The sequence below is a fragment of the Oncorhynchus keta genome, chromosome 15, assembly GCF_023373465.1.
Source record: "Oncorhynchus keta strain PuntledgeMale-10-30-2019 chromosome 15, Oket_V2, whole genome shotgun sequence".
NCBI lineage: Eukaryota > Metazoa > Chordata > Actinopteri > Salmoniformes > Salmonidae > Oncorhynchus > Oncorhynchus keta.
The window spans coordinates 40,173,533-40,188,882 of NC_068435.1; the positions used below are offsets into that span (position 1 = coordinate 40,173,533).

General features: G+C 43.3%; 1 protein-coding gene and 1 long non-coding RNA gene across 4 annotated transcripts in view; one reads left to right on the forward strand and one right to left on the reverse strand.

Moving 5' to 3' along the window:
* The window catches only part of LOC127907657 (uncharacterized), a 49,733-nt gene extending 46,813 nt beyond the window's left edge, over positions 1 to 2,920 (reverse strand). The window contains exon 1 of the long non-coding RNA XR_008065382.1: positions 2,697 to 2,920. This is a non-coding gene — a long non-coding RNA (uncharacterized LOC127907657). The remainder of the gene's footprint in view (positions 1 to 2,696) is intronic.
* Positions 1,125 to 15,307, forward strand: LOC118394926 (cullin-3). Of its 3 annotated transcripts, none has more exons than XM_052464067.1 (16): positions 1,125 to 1,430; positions 5,186 to 5,383; positions 5,679 to 5,792; positions 6,664 to 6,824; positions 7,428 to 7,542; positions 8,036 to 8,264; positions 9,681 to 9,826; positions 10,124 to 10,300; positions 11,145 to 11,315; positions 12,378 to 12,485; positions 12,772 to 12,896; positions 13,053 to 13,149; positions 13,272 to 13,406; positions 13,581 to 13,767; positions 14,013 to 14,158; positions 14,775 to 15,307. In XM_052464067.1, exons 1-16 carry the CDS (start codon positions 1,371 to 1,373, stop codon positions 14,904 to 14,906), a joined length of 2,301 nt encoding a protein of 766 aa, XP_052320027.1. In that variant the 5' UTR covers positions 1,125 to 1,370; the 3' UTR covers positions 14,907 to 15,307. The 3 variants fall into 3 exon arrangements, with proteins under 3 accessions (XP_052320027.1, XP_052320029.1, XP_052320028.1); XM_052464069.1 differs by lacking the exon at positions 1,125 to 1,430 and adding an exon at positions 2,494 to 2,652; XM_052464068.1 differs by lacking the exon at positions 1,125 to 1,430 and adding an exon at positions 3,067 to 3,143.
* Positions 15,308 to 15,350: the final 43 nt, after the last annotated feature.

Consider the following 15,350-nt stretch of genomic DNA (forward strand, 5'->3'; position numbering starts at 1 on the left):
GGTATTGTAGTTAAGTAGCAAGTAAGTGCGAAGAATGCTATATTTTTAAATGTGCACATTTTTGTAATATTAAACCAATCAATGACACCTCCAATTTTGACTATTTGCTGAAATGCAATAGGATATGAATTTCATAGACTGTATTTAAACATAAATTGTCAATACTAGTTAAATCTGCTATTTTACAGTGAGAACCTATTATAATGAAGCAAAAAGGCCCAAGGGGGTGTGGTGTTTGGCCAATACACCACGGATAAGGGCTGTTCTTATGTACGATGCAACGCGGAGTGTCTGGACACGGCCCTTAGCCGTGGTATATTGGCCAGTGGTGGAAAAGTACCTAATTGTCATACTTGAGTAAAAGTAAAGATACCTTAATAGAAAATTACTCAAGGAAAATCACCTAGTTTTTACTACTTGAATAAAAGTCTAAAAGTGTTTGTTTTTAAATATGCTTAAGTATCAAAAGTAAAATGTAATTGCTAAGATATACTCAAGTATCAAAAGTAAAAGTATAATTATTTCACATTCCTTATATTAAGCAAATCAGATGGCACAATTTTCTTTATTTCCTTTTTTTAACAGATGGCCAAGGGGCACACTTCAACACTCAGACATCATTTACAAACACAGCATTTGTGTTTATTGAATCTGCCAGATAAGAGGCAGAAGGGATGACCAGGGATGTTCTCTTGATGTGTGTGACTTGGATGATTTTCCTGTCCTGCTAAGCATTTGAAATGCAACGAGTACTTTTGGGTGTCAGGGAAAATGTTAAAAGTACATTATTTTCTTCAGGAAAGTAGTGGAGTAAAAGTAAAAGTTATCAAAAATAAAAATAGTAAAGAACAGATACCCCAAAACATGTATTTTTACAACACTGATATTGGCCATATCACAAACCCACGATGTGCCTTATTGCTATTATAAAGTGCTTACAAACATAATTAGAGCAGTAAAAATAACTGTTTTGTCATACCCATGGTATATGGTCTGATATACCATGTCTGTCAGCCAATCAGCATTCAGGGCTCAACCCACCCAGTTTATAATTGGACATAGTTCAAACTTGTTGAATGAGGAGGATGAACGTTCTGTATCTTTTTGTGACTTTATTTTTCGACAGTTAATCTCGCGTGATTTCGGTGCGCCGTTAACACTGCGCAGTAGAAGATTGTTGTCCGCCATCACTGCAAGAGAAGCTAGGCAAAATTTGATAGAAGTGTGACAACAACAGCGCAGAGAGACGGACCCAAACCCAAGGGGAAGGTCGAGGGAGATCTTTACCACTTTGCATTTGAAGGCCTCCCTGTTGCAGCCTAAAATAGTATTTCATGTTAACTTAGAGACGACGGACGTACTAACTAATCATGTCCAACCTCAAAGGCGGCGTCAAGAAAGACACCAAGATGAGGATAAGAGCCTTTCCTGTAAGTAACGTTATTGGCCGGGTATGCTGAGACGCGACTACCGGGGTTGTCACTTGCTAGCTGTTTGATGCTATAGATAGGCCAGACTAACTGAGCAAATGCGTTTCACTGTCAACTAACAACTAGCTAAACGTACTATTTCGTTGATTAATAATCGCCCGTTGGCTTGCTAGCTAGCCTGATAAGCATAGAGTCGATCGAGTTGTTAGCCATTTGTGCAAACTGGAAAATATCCACTAACTAGCTACTAGTTTACGTTAACGTGCAGTGATGCTGACAAACCTGTCAGCCAGCTAGCTAACTTAACTAGTTCTCCGATTAACGTAGCTAACTGGCTTCCTACATGGCTAGCTGGCTAACTAACCTACAGTATGTCAACTATCTAACGGTACCTAGCAAACAAGTTGCCAGGTTAACCATACATAACTTGGATACATAGCTAGCTAGCCTACCAAGTTCGCCAGTCTTAGTAACTAGCTAACTCGAGAAATGTCACTTAAAATGTAGCTAGCGAAGGTTGTTTTGATCATCATTCAGCCTGAGCTAACGTTAGTTGTTACGCTAGTTAGCCAGTTTGCGATGATAGATGTGGTGCATTCATGACAAGTTGGAAACTCGGAACTCCGAGTTAAAGTTAACGTACTATCCAAGAGTGAAACTCGGGCCTCATCTTTCTACAACTATTTTATAAGTCGAACATAGCCAGATTATCTATGATATTGACAGTGGACCCACCAACATAAAGTAGCTTTTTCCAAATTTGCTGAAATCCCACGTGCGTCCACATATCAGTGCATTCGTAGCAACCTAACCATTACAAGACATGACACTCGCATTGACCTCCATATAAATATTCCTCACTGTGGTCTTGTTTTGGGCGGAGTAAATCTTCTCTTCCTCACACAATAAGGAATTCCCTCGACCACGCCCACAAATTGGGGAAAACGCATTCTTTCCCATTGACCCCCTGTGTAAGAGAGAACTGAGTTGTAGTTAAAAAATATATAAAAAAATAACAAAACATGCAGAAAAGCTGTGTTGTTCAATGTACATATAACCGGGTCAAAAATCAAGACCTATGGTTCGCAATGCTCCCACATAGGGACATGGAGCCTGTGAGAAGAGTCCTTTGGCTTCAAGCTTTCGAAATGGGAAATGACGTAAATCGGTGTAGAAGTAGGCTACACGTAACTGTGTGTGTGGGAAAGCATTTTAATCACAGGTAAGACACTTAACTTGTTTAGTATAGTCTGTAACTCCACTCACCAATAGTAGTTGTATGGTATGCTTGTGTTGTGGTGCTTGGCTAGCTAGCACTCACTCGTGGCTGCTAGCAGCGTCATAAAAAAGGGGCAGCGCCACAATATTAGGTTTTTCTAAGTAGTGGGAACACTCCGGATCCGGCAATACTGAAAAGTAATCTTTAGACATGTACTTTGCTTTAAAAAAATGGTAGACTTCTAGGACACCCATGTGCAAATCTTGACTGTTCCCTAGGTGTGCAGCTAGCTAACTACCCAGCCGAAAAAGACTAAAGGTAGCAGAAAATTCCACGATTTATGATTGAGTTGATTGGTGACTAGTGTGGGCGGACTGGAGCTCCGACGTCACATAAAATCCAGTGTTAAAACTTGACGTTGCCGCTGCTGTCCGCGCACACTAATCACCACTCAACTCCATCGGAAATCGTTGAGTTTAGTCAGCAACAGAAATGTAAAGTATTTTACTTGACTTGCTAGCTAGCTGCCACTAATCTGTATTCTGTCAGAACCAATTCTTTATCTTGGCCTACTTTGAAACGGTTTATTAACGTTAGCTAATCGAGGAGCACAGCTAACTACTAATGTTAGTTAACATTACTTAGTGGTTTGGTTATTTTTTGTCAACAGCTTTTGTTGATCAAGACACGCATTGCACAACGTTGCTTACGGAGTGGAGTTTGGTTCTCTTCAAATAGCATTTTCCCTTTGCCCATTTGTCAAAGTTTATTAGGTGTTTTTTGGAGGTGACTATTTATAGATATTTAAAAATAGGCCTGCTATGTTGCAGAACTAGGTAAACATGGAGAGCTATATGCTGTAGTAGTCTATGTTGTTGAGAGGAGCCTCACATTGTTGGATGCCAAAATTTGGCAGCATATGTGAAGGAATGACATTGCAGTCAGGGCCCTGGGTTTAGCCAGAAGTGTACTCCATCTCAGTCCCTGAGTTCTGCTCTCTGTCTTTTATCTCGCTCCTTCACACAGTGTTACACTCTGACAGCTTGAATACTGCAGGAATAACTGTGGCATCTGTGACCACCAGGGTTGCAAAATTCTGGGAACTTTCAATACATTCCTTGGTTTTCTGGAAATCCTAGTTGGATATTCCCGGAATAAGCAGGAAATCCGGAACAATGCAACCAGGATTTATAGAAAACCAGGGAATTTATTGAAAGTTCCTGGAATTGTGTAACCTTAGTAATCACACACTGTCTGTGTGTACCTGGACATGTAGCCAGGGTATGGGATATGCAGTTTTTTGCCTGGCTGCATACCTGCAGCTAGCCTGGCTAACGCGAGCCACGTGACTTAAAGCGCGGGGAGAGCTGTGACCACACTCGACCACAACATCCAAGAGCCATTACAGACTGAAGTTCAGAGGACTTGAAGAGTTAGGTTTTAGCCAGACTAACCTGCCACAGCCCCACTGAGAATAATAACTGAGCATGAGGATTAGGCTTAGTTTAGAAGTAGGGAGAAGCTGCTGTGAAAAACTGTTGTACTATTTAGGCAGTTTTTCCCCTTGGCACTTGTTGGATCATCCTGTTCAGTTGTTTGCCCCAAAATAATGGGATGGATTTTTTAGTTGCTTTTTGAAGGGGAGGCACTCAGTGTGGAGGAGAGACTTGATGGAATGGCTCTCTCTCTCTTTTTAAACTTTGATCTCCCTTTTTTGTCCCCCCCATTACTCCTCATGTGTCAGTGTGAGTTGGAAAGCCATCTCTTGGTAGACCAACAATGAAGTCAAAGTTACAACCTCCAGCGCTAGCCTCTAGGTGTATGGTTGTGGCTGGAGTTCTTCTGCACCTACCTAACTATTAAATGACATGACACTTTTCCCGAACACATTCTCTCCTGAATTAATGTGTTTATATGGGCAGGCTAGCATAACAACTCCTCTGCTTTGTTGTAGTGATGGACCATTTCTGTATTAATAATGTCATCGCTTATTAGCATTTTCATGTAGGCTAATGCAGATATTTAACTTCCTGTTGTGCACATTCTGCTATTGATAATTTCCAATACAAAAAAATGCCTAGGCTTACATCAAGCTATTTGTATCTAACTTCTGTTGTACCGTCACAACACAAAATGCCTAATACGAATGTTTTGACCACAATTAGCCTAGTCACTTGATGTTCTATTGCATAAACCTTCAATTTCTTTCACTTTCTCTACAAATGAGCAACACAGACATCCCTAATTTGCGAATGGCATTGTTTGTTTTAAATGTGCTCAGACAAAGTTTGCTCCACTTTTTTTCCCCCCCTGTTATTGCCACTCAGTCAAGTTAAGCGCAGGTCCATCTTGTGTGTGATTTGTTATTCACAGCCTTCAACACCTTTTTATGAAACAATTGACTATCTCATCTGATCAGATTTGCAGCATGAAGAAACAACACGTTTGTAAGACTGAATGGACACGTGAAAAAGGTTTAACTTTTCTGTTATAATTTTCTCTTCGCCATTGTGTCCTACTGCCATCTTTCCCCTAGATGACAATGGATGAGAAGTATGTCAACAACATCTGGGACCTCCTGAAGAACGCCATCCAGGAGATCCAGAGGAAGAACAACAGCGGGCTGAGCTTCGAGGAGCTCTACAGGAACGCCTACACCATGGTGCTGCACAAACACGGCGAGAAGCTCTACACAGGCCTGCGTGAGGTCGTCACCGAGCACCTTGTCAACAAAGTAAAGGACTACACTTCCCAAAATGCACTACTGTATTTATCTTATCGAAAAGCATTTCCCATAATACGCTATGAAAGTGACCTCCGCCTTGTAGCTTACCAAGTTTTCTCATTATTTTTGAATGGTTTTCAAGTGCGAAAACGTACGAGAAAGAGAACACAATTGAAGATCTTCATGAATGGCATCTGGTGGAAGTAAATTAAACTGACATTAGATCAGTGTCTATGGGCAACTTCAACATAGTCTCAGCAAAGATATAGCTTCTGTCGTTATCAATACTTATGTCTTTCCACAGGTACGAGAAGATGTCCTCAACTCATTAAACAATAACTTCCTGCAGACATTAAATCAAGCTTGGAATGATCACCAGACGGCAATGGTCATGATCCGAGACATCCTCATGTACATGGTAGGTGGCCTGCTTTGTCTTATCGTATGGTTATTTCACCATGAAAGATCAACTATTTTGTTGTGAGACTGAATTGGAGTGCCCTAGCAACCCTGCCAAGAAGGAAAACCACGGTCTGTATTAGCGGGGGCATGCTGGAAAATATGCATGATTTGAATGAATCTGCAGAGTTCCTGAATTCTAGTCCTGAATGATTCTGAAGATGTTAAAAGCCTCAGATAGGCCTAATCAGTACTATTGATTTTCTAGAAAACTGTCTAGAGTATTTCCTTGAAGTGTAAATAATAGTTTCCTCTTATGATGGCATGATCCTGGCAGACTCCCCTCACCTCTACATCTCATGGCGGGTCGGTGGCCAGGCACCGGGCAGGCTCAGCCTTCTAGTAGCTGTTTGCTCTGGGCAGAACAAAGAGCTACTATTGTTTTATCTATCTATTTTGAGAACTCTGCTTGATTTACTGTAGCAGTAAGGCCTTGTGAGTGGTTGTGTGAGGGTGTGTGTTTACTGTGAGAGCGCATGCTCCTTGGAGGTGGGGGGCATTTGAGAGTGCAGAGTTCTCTAAGGGGATTCTTTTGTTTCTCTTCCTCTCACTCAGAACTGAGGTTTCAGGCATTTTTCTCTCATGTATTACAGGCAGAGTATAGATTTGCATTGGTTAGTGTGACCAAACTGACCTGCCTATCCAGTATCATATATGGCTTTTCAAAGCAGAAAACAAGAGATTCTTCTGATTCCTTCATCTCTTCCCCCTGCCTGAACTTTTAATTTGCGTAAAGTAAGCTCTGGCTCACTGCAAATAACTTTCTCCTTGGAGCACAATGAAATAGTCAAATGTGCTCCATTCTAACTTATCTCCGTGTTCTACTCCAGGACCGGGTGTACGTGCAGCAGAACAACGTGGAGAATGTGTACAACCTGGGCCTGATCATCTTCAGAGACCAGGTGGTGCGCTACGGCTGCATCCGAGACCACCTCCGCCAGACCCTGCTGGACATGATCGCACGCGAGAGGAAGGGAGAGGTGGTGGATAGGTACGGACGCTTCCAGGGTCTAACAAAAAGACCTGGCCCTCCATTCACTAATTGTCAGAGTATGAGTGCTGATCTAGGATCAGTTTTTCCTTACAGATCATGATGAGTATGTTGGGGGGGGACTGATCCTACTCAATGCTTTGTGAATAGAAGTCCTGCCACTGTTTATCGGGTAGTGGCTATTTGGTGAGGCTTGTGTATGAAGGTCATGTGCTGGGTGACAATGGCTGGCTGTGTGATGTAAGGTTTAAGCTCTAACACTGCTCCATATTTTTCTTTGACTGTTTTATATGTAAGCCTATCATAAGGGCAGTAGCATAACCTATTCATAGAGTACTGACCTTGTTTGTATACTCTCAACTTGGGAGATACGCAGCCGAACCTAATACATGAAAACCCACACCATGAACGGTCTGGCATATGGTTTTTAATCTGTAGTTGAGTCAATGTGATCTCTTTTGAAGAATCTATGTGGTTGTGTAAGATATCGTAAAACTCCATCCTTATCAAATTAAATGTATTTATGTCACAAAGTGCTATACAGATGGTTTTTGAGTCAAGCATTATCGCTTTAAAAATAAATAAAAATGTGTGTGTGTACAGGGGAGCGATCAGGAACGCCTGTCAGATGCTGATGATTCTCGGCCTGGAGGGCAGGACCGTGTACGAGGAAGACTTTGAGGCCCCCTTCTTAGAAATGTCTGCAGAATTCTTCCAGGTAGGTTGGGCAACACTTAACTGAATTTTTTTTTTTGTGTGTTTTTTTTGTTATTTTGTCATTGTGATTGGACAAATCTGCTGAGCTTGTTTGTTGTCATGGGTGCTAAAACAAAAACTTAACCAAGCTATTACAAAACATTAAGATTCATTAAGTCAGTGACACTTCACACTATCCTAACCCAAAATAGTGATTTTCCAACATGTAGGTGTGACATATCTTAGTTTGTGGTCATGCAAATCTTGATGGCCTAATGATGCATCCTTTTCACACTGACTACATTCTTTGCGGGCTTAGTCATTTTGATAGCCGTGAATGTGATTTCCTGCATTTCTGCCATTTGGGATGGGAACTGCCCTATTCCCTAGTAAAAACAGATTTTCCTGCCCTGATCACATTCCTTCTATCATCTTCCTTTCTGTCCTCCAAGAGTGGCTGAATAACCCGACATCACGATCCTCAAACATGCTCTGCTAATCTATCTCCTCTTTAGATGGAGAGCCAGAAGTTCCTAGCGGAGAACAGTGCCAGTGTGTACATCAAGAAGGTGGAAGCCAGGATCAACGAGGAGATAGAGCGGGTGCTGCACTGCCTGGATAAATCCACAGAAGAGCCCATTGTCAAGGTGGTGGAGCGGGAGCTCATCTCCAAACACATGAAGACCATCGTGGAGATGGAGAACTCTGGCCTGGTCCACATGCTCAAGAATGGCAAGACCGAAGGTAAACAAGGAAGACATGCTTGTTTTACAGTCATCAGATGAAGACTGAATTGCGTTATAATCCTGACTAATGAGAACTACGTGTGTTGAATTATTTCTGGAGACCTGGGCCCATTTTCAAAAAGCGTCTCAATGGAGGACTTCCGATCTAGGATCAGTTTCTCCTATCCATATTATCTTATTCATTATGATCTGAAAGGGAAAAGTTATCCTATATCAGCATTCCTACTCTGAGACTTTGTGAATATGGACCCTGGGCTGAGGGGGTTATCTTATTAAGATTGAGTCAGGCATGTTATCCAATGGTGTTTCACGGTACCAAAACATCATGATACCAACACTTCACTTTCATGCTCATCTCACTTGTAGCAGCTGTAATCCACCAGCTGTATCCCCTTCCAACCATCACTCACCTGCTTCTCTCAGTCCGCTCTTCCTGCGCATCTATTCCTCCATCAGTTTAAAAATATATATAATTCAGCCGTAATGACGAGCGGGGATGCAGACCCCGATGTTATATTCTCAGAGCGTGCAAAGTCATCGCCTGGTATAAACAAGAGCACAGGCAGTCTGCGTAGGCTTTGCAATTGCAAATGTTCTGTCACGCAGCCTCTGAGTGACCGAGAGGAACATGGAGCACAGCTTCGTGACAGGCATGCTTGCAGCTTCACAGCAAAGAACACGTTTCAAACTGGAAGAAAATATAAATGAATCATACTAATTGTGCGTCGCCCCACGGACCTACCGGTCGCGGCCGGTTACGACAGAGCCTGGGCGCGAACCCAGTGTCTCTGATGGCACAGCTGGCGCTGCAATACAGCTCCCTTAACCACTGCGCCACTCGGGAGGCCTGAACAAACTGTCTTTTGATGTTTTAATTTGATTGTTCCTTGTAGTGAATCTGTTATTCAATGCATTTCTATGGGCTAATGGCACTAATGCCAAATTCAATGTTTCAGCAAATATTTTTTTAGTATACAGTACCAGTTACGTTTGGACACCTTCTCATTCAGTGTAGTGGGTTTGTTGCTGTTGCCAGTCTTAAAACACTGTATCAACCTGCCTGGTTTCCAACATATTTTTTTTTTTTAAGTGTTTAATGTTTAACATGATCTGGCATCTCAAACACTCTTAATAAATCAGTTGGAGATTAATACATTCTCACTCACTCGGGCATTTACAGGTTCAGTTTAATTTGTTTCAAATGCATCTCTTGAGCTCTGCATGCTCACCTGGCAAATGAACGCTGTAACCGTGGCAAAGCAAGACACTGAGTTAGACAGACAGACGGTGCATATTTGACAGTGCTTAAACAATGCATCTTTGCAATTTTGAGGGTAGATCTGTATATTTTATGAAGTTCCTTCATAACCCATCTATTCTTTCTTCCTTTCCCTCGCTCTCTCCACTTCTCAAGACCTGGGCTGCATGTACAAGCTGTTTAGCCGTGTGCCTAACGGCCTGAAGACCATGTGTGAGTGTATGAGCTCCTACCTGAGGGAGCAGGGCAAGGCTCTGGTGTCAGAGGAGGGAGAGGGCAAGAACCCTGTCGACTACATCCAGGTACGCTGGGCCTAATCTCAAAAATCAAAGATTGTCAAATTCTAAACATACCCAAATCAGGGTACCGAGTATTTCCTGACCAGGAAAAAGTCAGGACTAAAAGTCTAAAATCTAAAGCGTTTAAAATAATGAGTAACTACCCCCATAAGCATTGAAGCTAATGTTCCAGACCACTCTTTTACAGCATCCCCAAGAGTTGACACATAAACCACTGACTCTAATAGTATCTGTGTTTATGTTAAAGTGTGCTGTGATTTATCTTTTAAATAAAGTTGGATTTGATTCCCCCTCCTATAGGGCCTGTTGGACCTGAAGACGCGGTTCGACCGCTTCCTCCTGGAGTCGTTCAACAACGACCGGCTCTTCAAGCAGACCATCGCCGGAGACTTTGAGTACTTCCTCAACCTAAACTCCCGCTCCCCCGAATACCTCTCCCTCTTCATCGACGACAAGCTCAAGAAGGGAGTCAAAGGGGTACGTCACTGTAGTGTTCAATCTTGTACATTTTATGTCACTACACTTCAATGGGATAATCTCATGTGGTACCCTATTCTCCACACAGTGCACTGGCTCTGGCCAGAACCCCACACAGTGCACTGGCTCTGGCCAGAACCCCACACAGTGCACTGGCTCTGGCCAGAACCCCACACAGTGCACTGGCTCTGGCCAGAACCCCACACAGTGCACTGGCTCTGGCCAGAACCCCACACAGTGCACTGGCTCTGGCCAGAACCCCACACAGTGCACTGGCTCTGGCCAGAGCCACACACAGTGCACTGGCTCTGGCCAGAGCCACACACAGTGCACTGGCTCTGGCCAGAGCCACACACAGTGCACTGGCTCTGGCCAGAGCCACACACAGTGCACTGGCTCTGGCCAGAGCCACACACAGTGCACTGGCTCTGGCCAGAGCCACACACAGTGCACTGGCTCTGGCCAGAGCCACACACAGTGCACTGGCTCTGGCCAGAGCCACACACAGTGCTCTGGCCAGAGCCACACACAGGGCTCTGGCCAGAGCCACACACAGGGCTCTGGCCAGAGCCACACACAGTGCACTGGCTCTGGCCAGAGCCACACACAGTGCACTGGCTCTGGCCAGAGCCACACACAGTGCACTGGCTCTGGCCAGAGCCACACACAGTGCACTATTGGGGTATCATGAAGTGCATCTGTTGCTGCCTTAACACACATCATTTTTGTACTGTGCATTTTTGTACTGCTTTTGTACTTTCTGAAAAAGGTAAAATAAATATGCCATTTTCAAACTATTGAAGCACATATCTCAACCCTCTCTGTCTTTTGGTATGATCTCCAGCTGACAGAGCAGGAGGTGGAGTCTATCCTGGACAAGGCCATGGTGCTTTTCCGGTTCATGCAGGAGAAGGATGTGTTTGAGAGGTACTACAAACAGCACCTGGCCCGGAGGCTGCTCACCAACAAGAGTGTCTCCGACGACTCTGAGAAGAACATGATCTCTAAGCTGAAGGTGAGGAGAGGGCGAGTCAAGTCCGCTGTCAATTACATTGACATTTTTATCCAGTGAATTTTGTATTCATGAATTAGATTTTAAAGAGAAACTGAATGCAAAAACCAACTTCTCTGGTTGAAACTGGTGTATGTGGCATCAATATTAGTCAAACATTTATTCCAGTGCCAAAATTGACTAAGAAGGGTAAGTAGGATCATTCTGGTCATAAAGTCAGCATATTCAAAAACTGAGTTTGTTAGATTTGTGTAACTAAGGGTCAGCCACTGTTTTGGGAATTTGAATTGAGACGATGTGCACATATTCCAACATTCTAAACCCATTCGTGAGCATCTTTTGTCCCGCAACATGATTCACTATGAACCACTGCCAGACAGACACTCTGGTAATAGATAGTGAGAAAGTTATGAAGAACTACACGTCGCCAGTGACTTGATGAGCTGATTGGTCTGTGGCCTGCCTGCTCAATGTGCCTGCTAGCTACTACTAGCTAGCTTCATTGACAAACCCAGAGATGGAACCTAGCTAGCTAGTAATTTTGGTTTGTCAGCTTGCTGATGATGAAGTTGAGACTGATACTCAGTACACTGACTAGTTTTTTTTACTTGAATTTCTGAACCAAACACCTTAGTTAGATGTAAAATTGCCTGACTAAGACATCTGCAAAAACGTCAATTTATTACAGATTTCTTGATTTATCTTAGATCAATTCTATTTTGAGGAAGTGATCGTGGCTATGTTGTTGCTACGGTGTCTCAAGAGGGACAAACACCAGTAACTGCCAGGGTACGCTATGCAAACCTAACACACTCACATCGAACCACACCCCCAAGACCCTAATCTATTTTTTCTTAATGAGCAGCAGAAAAACGTTGAATCGGTGTTCAGCCCCCCTTAATTAGTAATAAAAAGTTACATTGTTACTTTTTATTATTAATCAGGAATTTAGGATGTTCTTAAATCTTCTCTTAGCGTTAAAATGGACTTGTAGCTGTTTGACCTGATTGTCCGTATTGTGCTGATCCCATCCCTCAACCAGTATGTTGTCTCTTCTCTGTGTAGACTGAGTGTGGCTGTCAGTTCACCTCCAAACTGGAAGGGATGTTCAGAGACATGAGCATCTCCAACACCACCATGGACGAGTTCAGACAACACCTACAGTCCACGGGGGTAAGACGGTGTTGCACTACTATACCTCTCCGCTCACCTCACACACCTGATCGTACACGTTTCTAAACACTCACACCTGGTGGTACACAGGCATCACTCAAACACACACCTCACAGTTCACAGGTTTTAAGATATGATGCGTACAATTCCTCTTTACATCATCAGAGAGACTGACATCGATATAAAAGGCATCTGATCTTCTCCTGTTTATGTTTAATAAATGCAACCCTGGACTCCTTTTGTGGCTTGGTTTTCATTTTGTGACCGTGTCTGCTGTTTCCTACAGGTGTCTCTAGGGGGCGTCGACCTCACAGTAAGAGTACTCACCACTGGCTATTGGCCCACGCAGTCGGCCACTCCCAAGTGCACCATCCCCCCCTCCCCCAGACATGCCTTTGAGGTCTTTAGAAGGTAGGATTCATTCTCTTTTTGCTGTTTTTCACCTTCAATTACAACAATACAATTAATTGCATTACAGGCATCTCTTTAATGCAACTACTAGATAAACCAATTCCTTAAGTTGATGAAAAGTATAGTTTGTAACCAGTTATTTACCTCCCCCTTCAGGTTCTACTTGGCCAAACACAGCGGCAGACAGTTGACACTCCAGCACCACATGGGTTCAGCAGACCTCAATGCCACCTTTCACGGTCTCATCAAGAAGGTAAAGGGCCCTGCCTGCCACACATGGATGGAGGGGCTAGCTTTCCTAAACTGTACAATGGCAATTCTCAACTTTTATTACCCCGTCTCTTCGTCTCCCTTTCTACCTGCCTACCGCTTCAGGAGGATGGTTCGGAGGTAGGAGTGGGAGGAGCACAGGTGACAGGCTCGAACACCAGGAAACACATACTGCAGGTCTCAACTTTCCAGATGACCATCCTCATGCTCTTCAACAACAGAGAAAAGTCCACCTTCGAGGTAAGAGCCAGACACTTGTATAGGCTTGTCAGTCTCAATCACAGAAATAAGATAAATGCAATCTTCTATTTCTTCTCCCATTCATCCTCCTCTCCCATGTATTGTTTTACTCCACTCTGCTTCCCTTTTATTTCTCATCTCTCTCTTCTCTGCTCCCTCCCGTCCCCACTGTAGGAGATCCAGCAGGAGACGGACATCCCGGAGAGGGAGCTGGTGCGAGCGCTGCAGTCGCTGGCCTGTGGGAAGCCCACCCAGCGCGTCCTCACCAAGGAGCCCAAGTCCAAGGAGATCGAGAACGGCCACGTGTTTACAGTCAACGATCAGTTTACCTCCAAGCTGCACAGAGTCAAAATACAGACAGGTGTGTAGTATGGGCCTTTGACGTTGATCTATATTCTGTCCGTTATTCTAATGAGATTTAATTGATTAAACTGAAAACTACCCGGCCGTATCATATTGGTCTCCCACTCTGGTTTGGGGAGCTAAAGGCTTTTGTGGCCACAGTTAGGGTCAACTTCTTAGCTATTCCTCATTTAACCCCTGGGCATGTTGACCTTTGACTTTGCCCTGATGACCTGTACTGAACATTTCTTTCCCTCCCTCCAGTCGCTGCTAAGCAGGGGGAGTCTGACCCCGAGAGAAAAGAGACGCGGCAGAAGGTAGATGACGACAGGAAGCACGAAATTGAAGCAGCCATCGTCCGCATCATGAAGTCCAGGAAGAAGATGCAGCATAACGTCCTGGTAGCAGAGGTGGGTGTGGTCTTTAGGTCCTGGTATCGGAGGTGGGCGTGGTGATTTTTATTTTGATCCACATTAGCTGAAAAAGCAGCCGCTATTCTTCCTGGGGTCCTGACAAAACATAGAACATGACAAAATACAGAACACTAATAGACATGATCAGCAACACAAATGTTAAACTAAGAACAAAGTTCTTAACATTTTGGTAGCAAAGGTGGGTGTGGTCTTAACTTCCTGGGCTGAAAAACTAGCTCAATGGAGAATATACATTAAATGTTTAGTCCCGGATTAAGCCTAATCTGTTTTGGGGAAACCGCCCGCAGAGAACTCTGCCTTTAGCTTTACTTCTCTTGACTGAGCCAGATGTGGAAGAGCCACGTTTTTTATTAAAATCTGGAGTTGAGGCAATTTGGTTGATTATTAGACTTAATTTGTCAGCTCATTTTTTATGAATGTGGAATTTGCATCCTGGAGTATATACTTTGAGGTGATTATTTTTAACGTTGAACACGAGTACCAACTAATCATGTTGATTCCTCAGACGTTTGTGCTGAAATGTCCTATCTTTTGAACCAGAGAAATGATAGTGAAGTGTCTAATAGTGCTGTTGTACTTCCTCTCTCCCCAGGTAACCCAGCAGCTGAGGGCCCGGTTCCTCCCCAGCCCCGTGGTCATTAAGAAGCGCATTGAAGGACTTATAGAGAGAGAATACTTGGCACGGACGCCCGAGGACCGCAAAGTCTACACCTACGTTGCATAAGAGGAGAGGAGCATTGTGGGAGAGGAGAAATGGAGGGGTGTTTTTTTTGGACTGTTGTTCGCATGGACTGGGAAGTTCCTTTTAAAAGAAATGCTGGGAAGCTGACTCCTCCCTTTACTAAAAATTTAAAAAAGTAAATGGCAAAAAAAGTACAAACAAAATCCATGAAGCCTTGTAGATTTTAAAAATCTTCTTACTCCCTGTGAGAACTTCAACATGTATGGATTCCAGCTTCAGGCTTTTCACTGTTTTACCCTTGTAGAGATCAACCTTAAAGAATCCCTTGGGAAAGATGTGAATGCACCACATTATTTTTGTTTTCAATACTGTATAAAATGAAATATTAAAAACAAAACGGCAAATGTGGATTGCTACAAAAATAAATAAAAAAATATTCAATATTGGGGCTTTATTACCCACTTTGAAACATGGTAATTTTAGCCT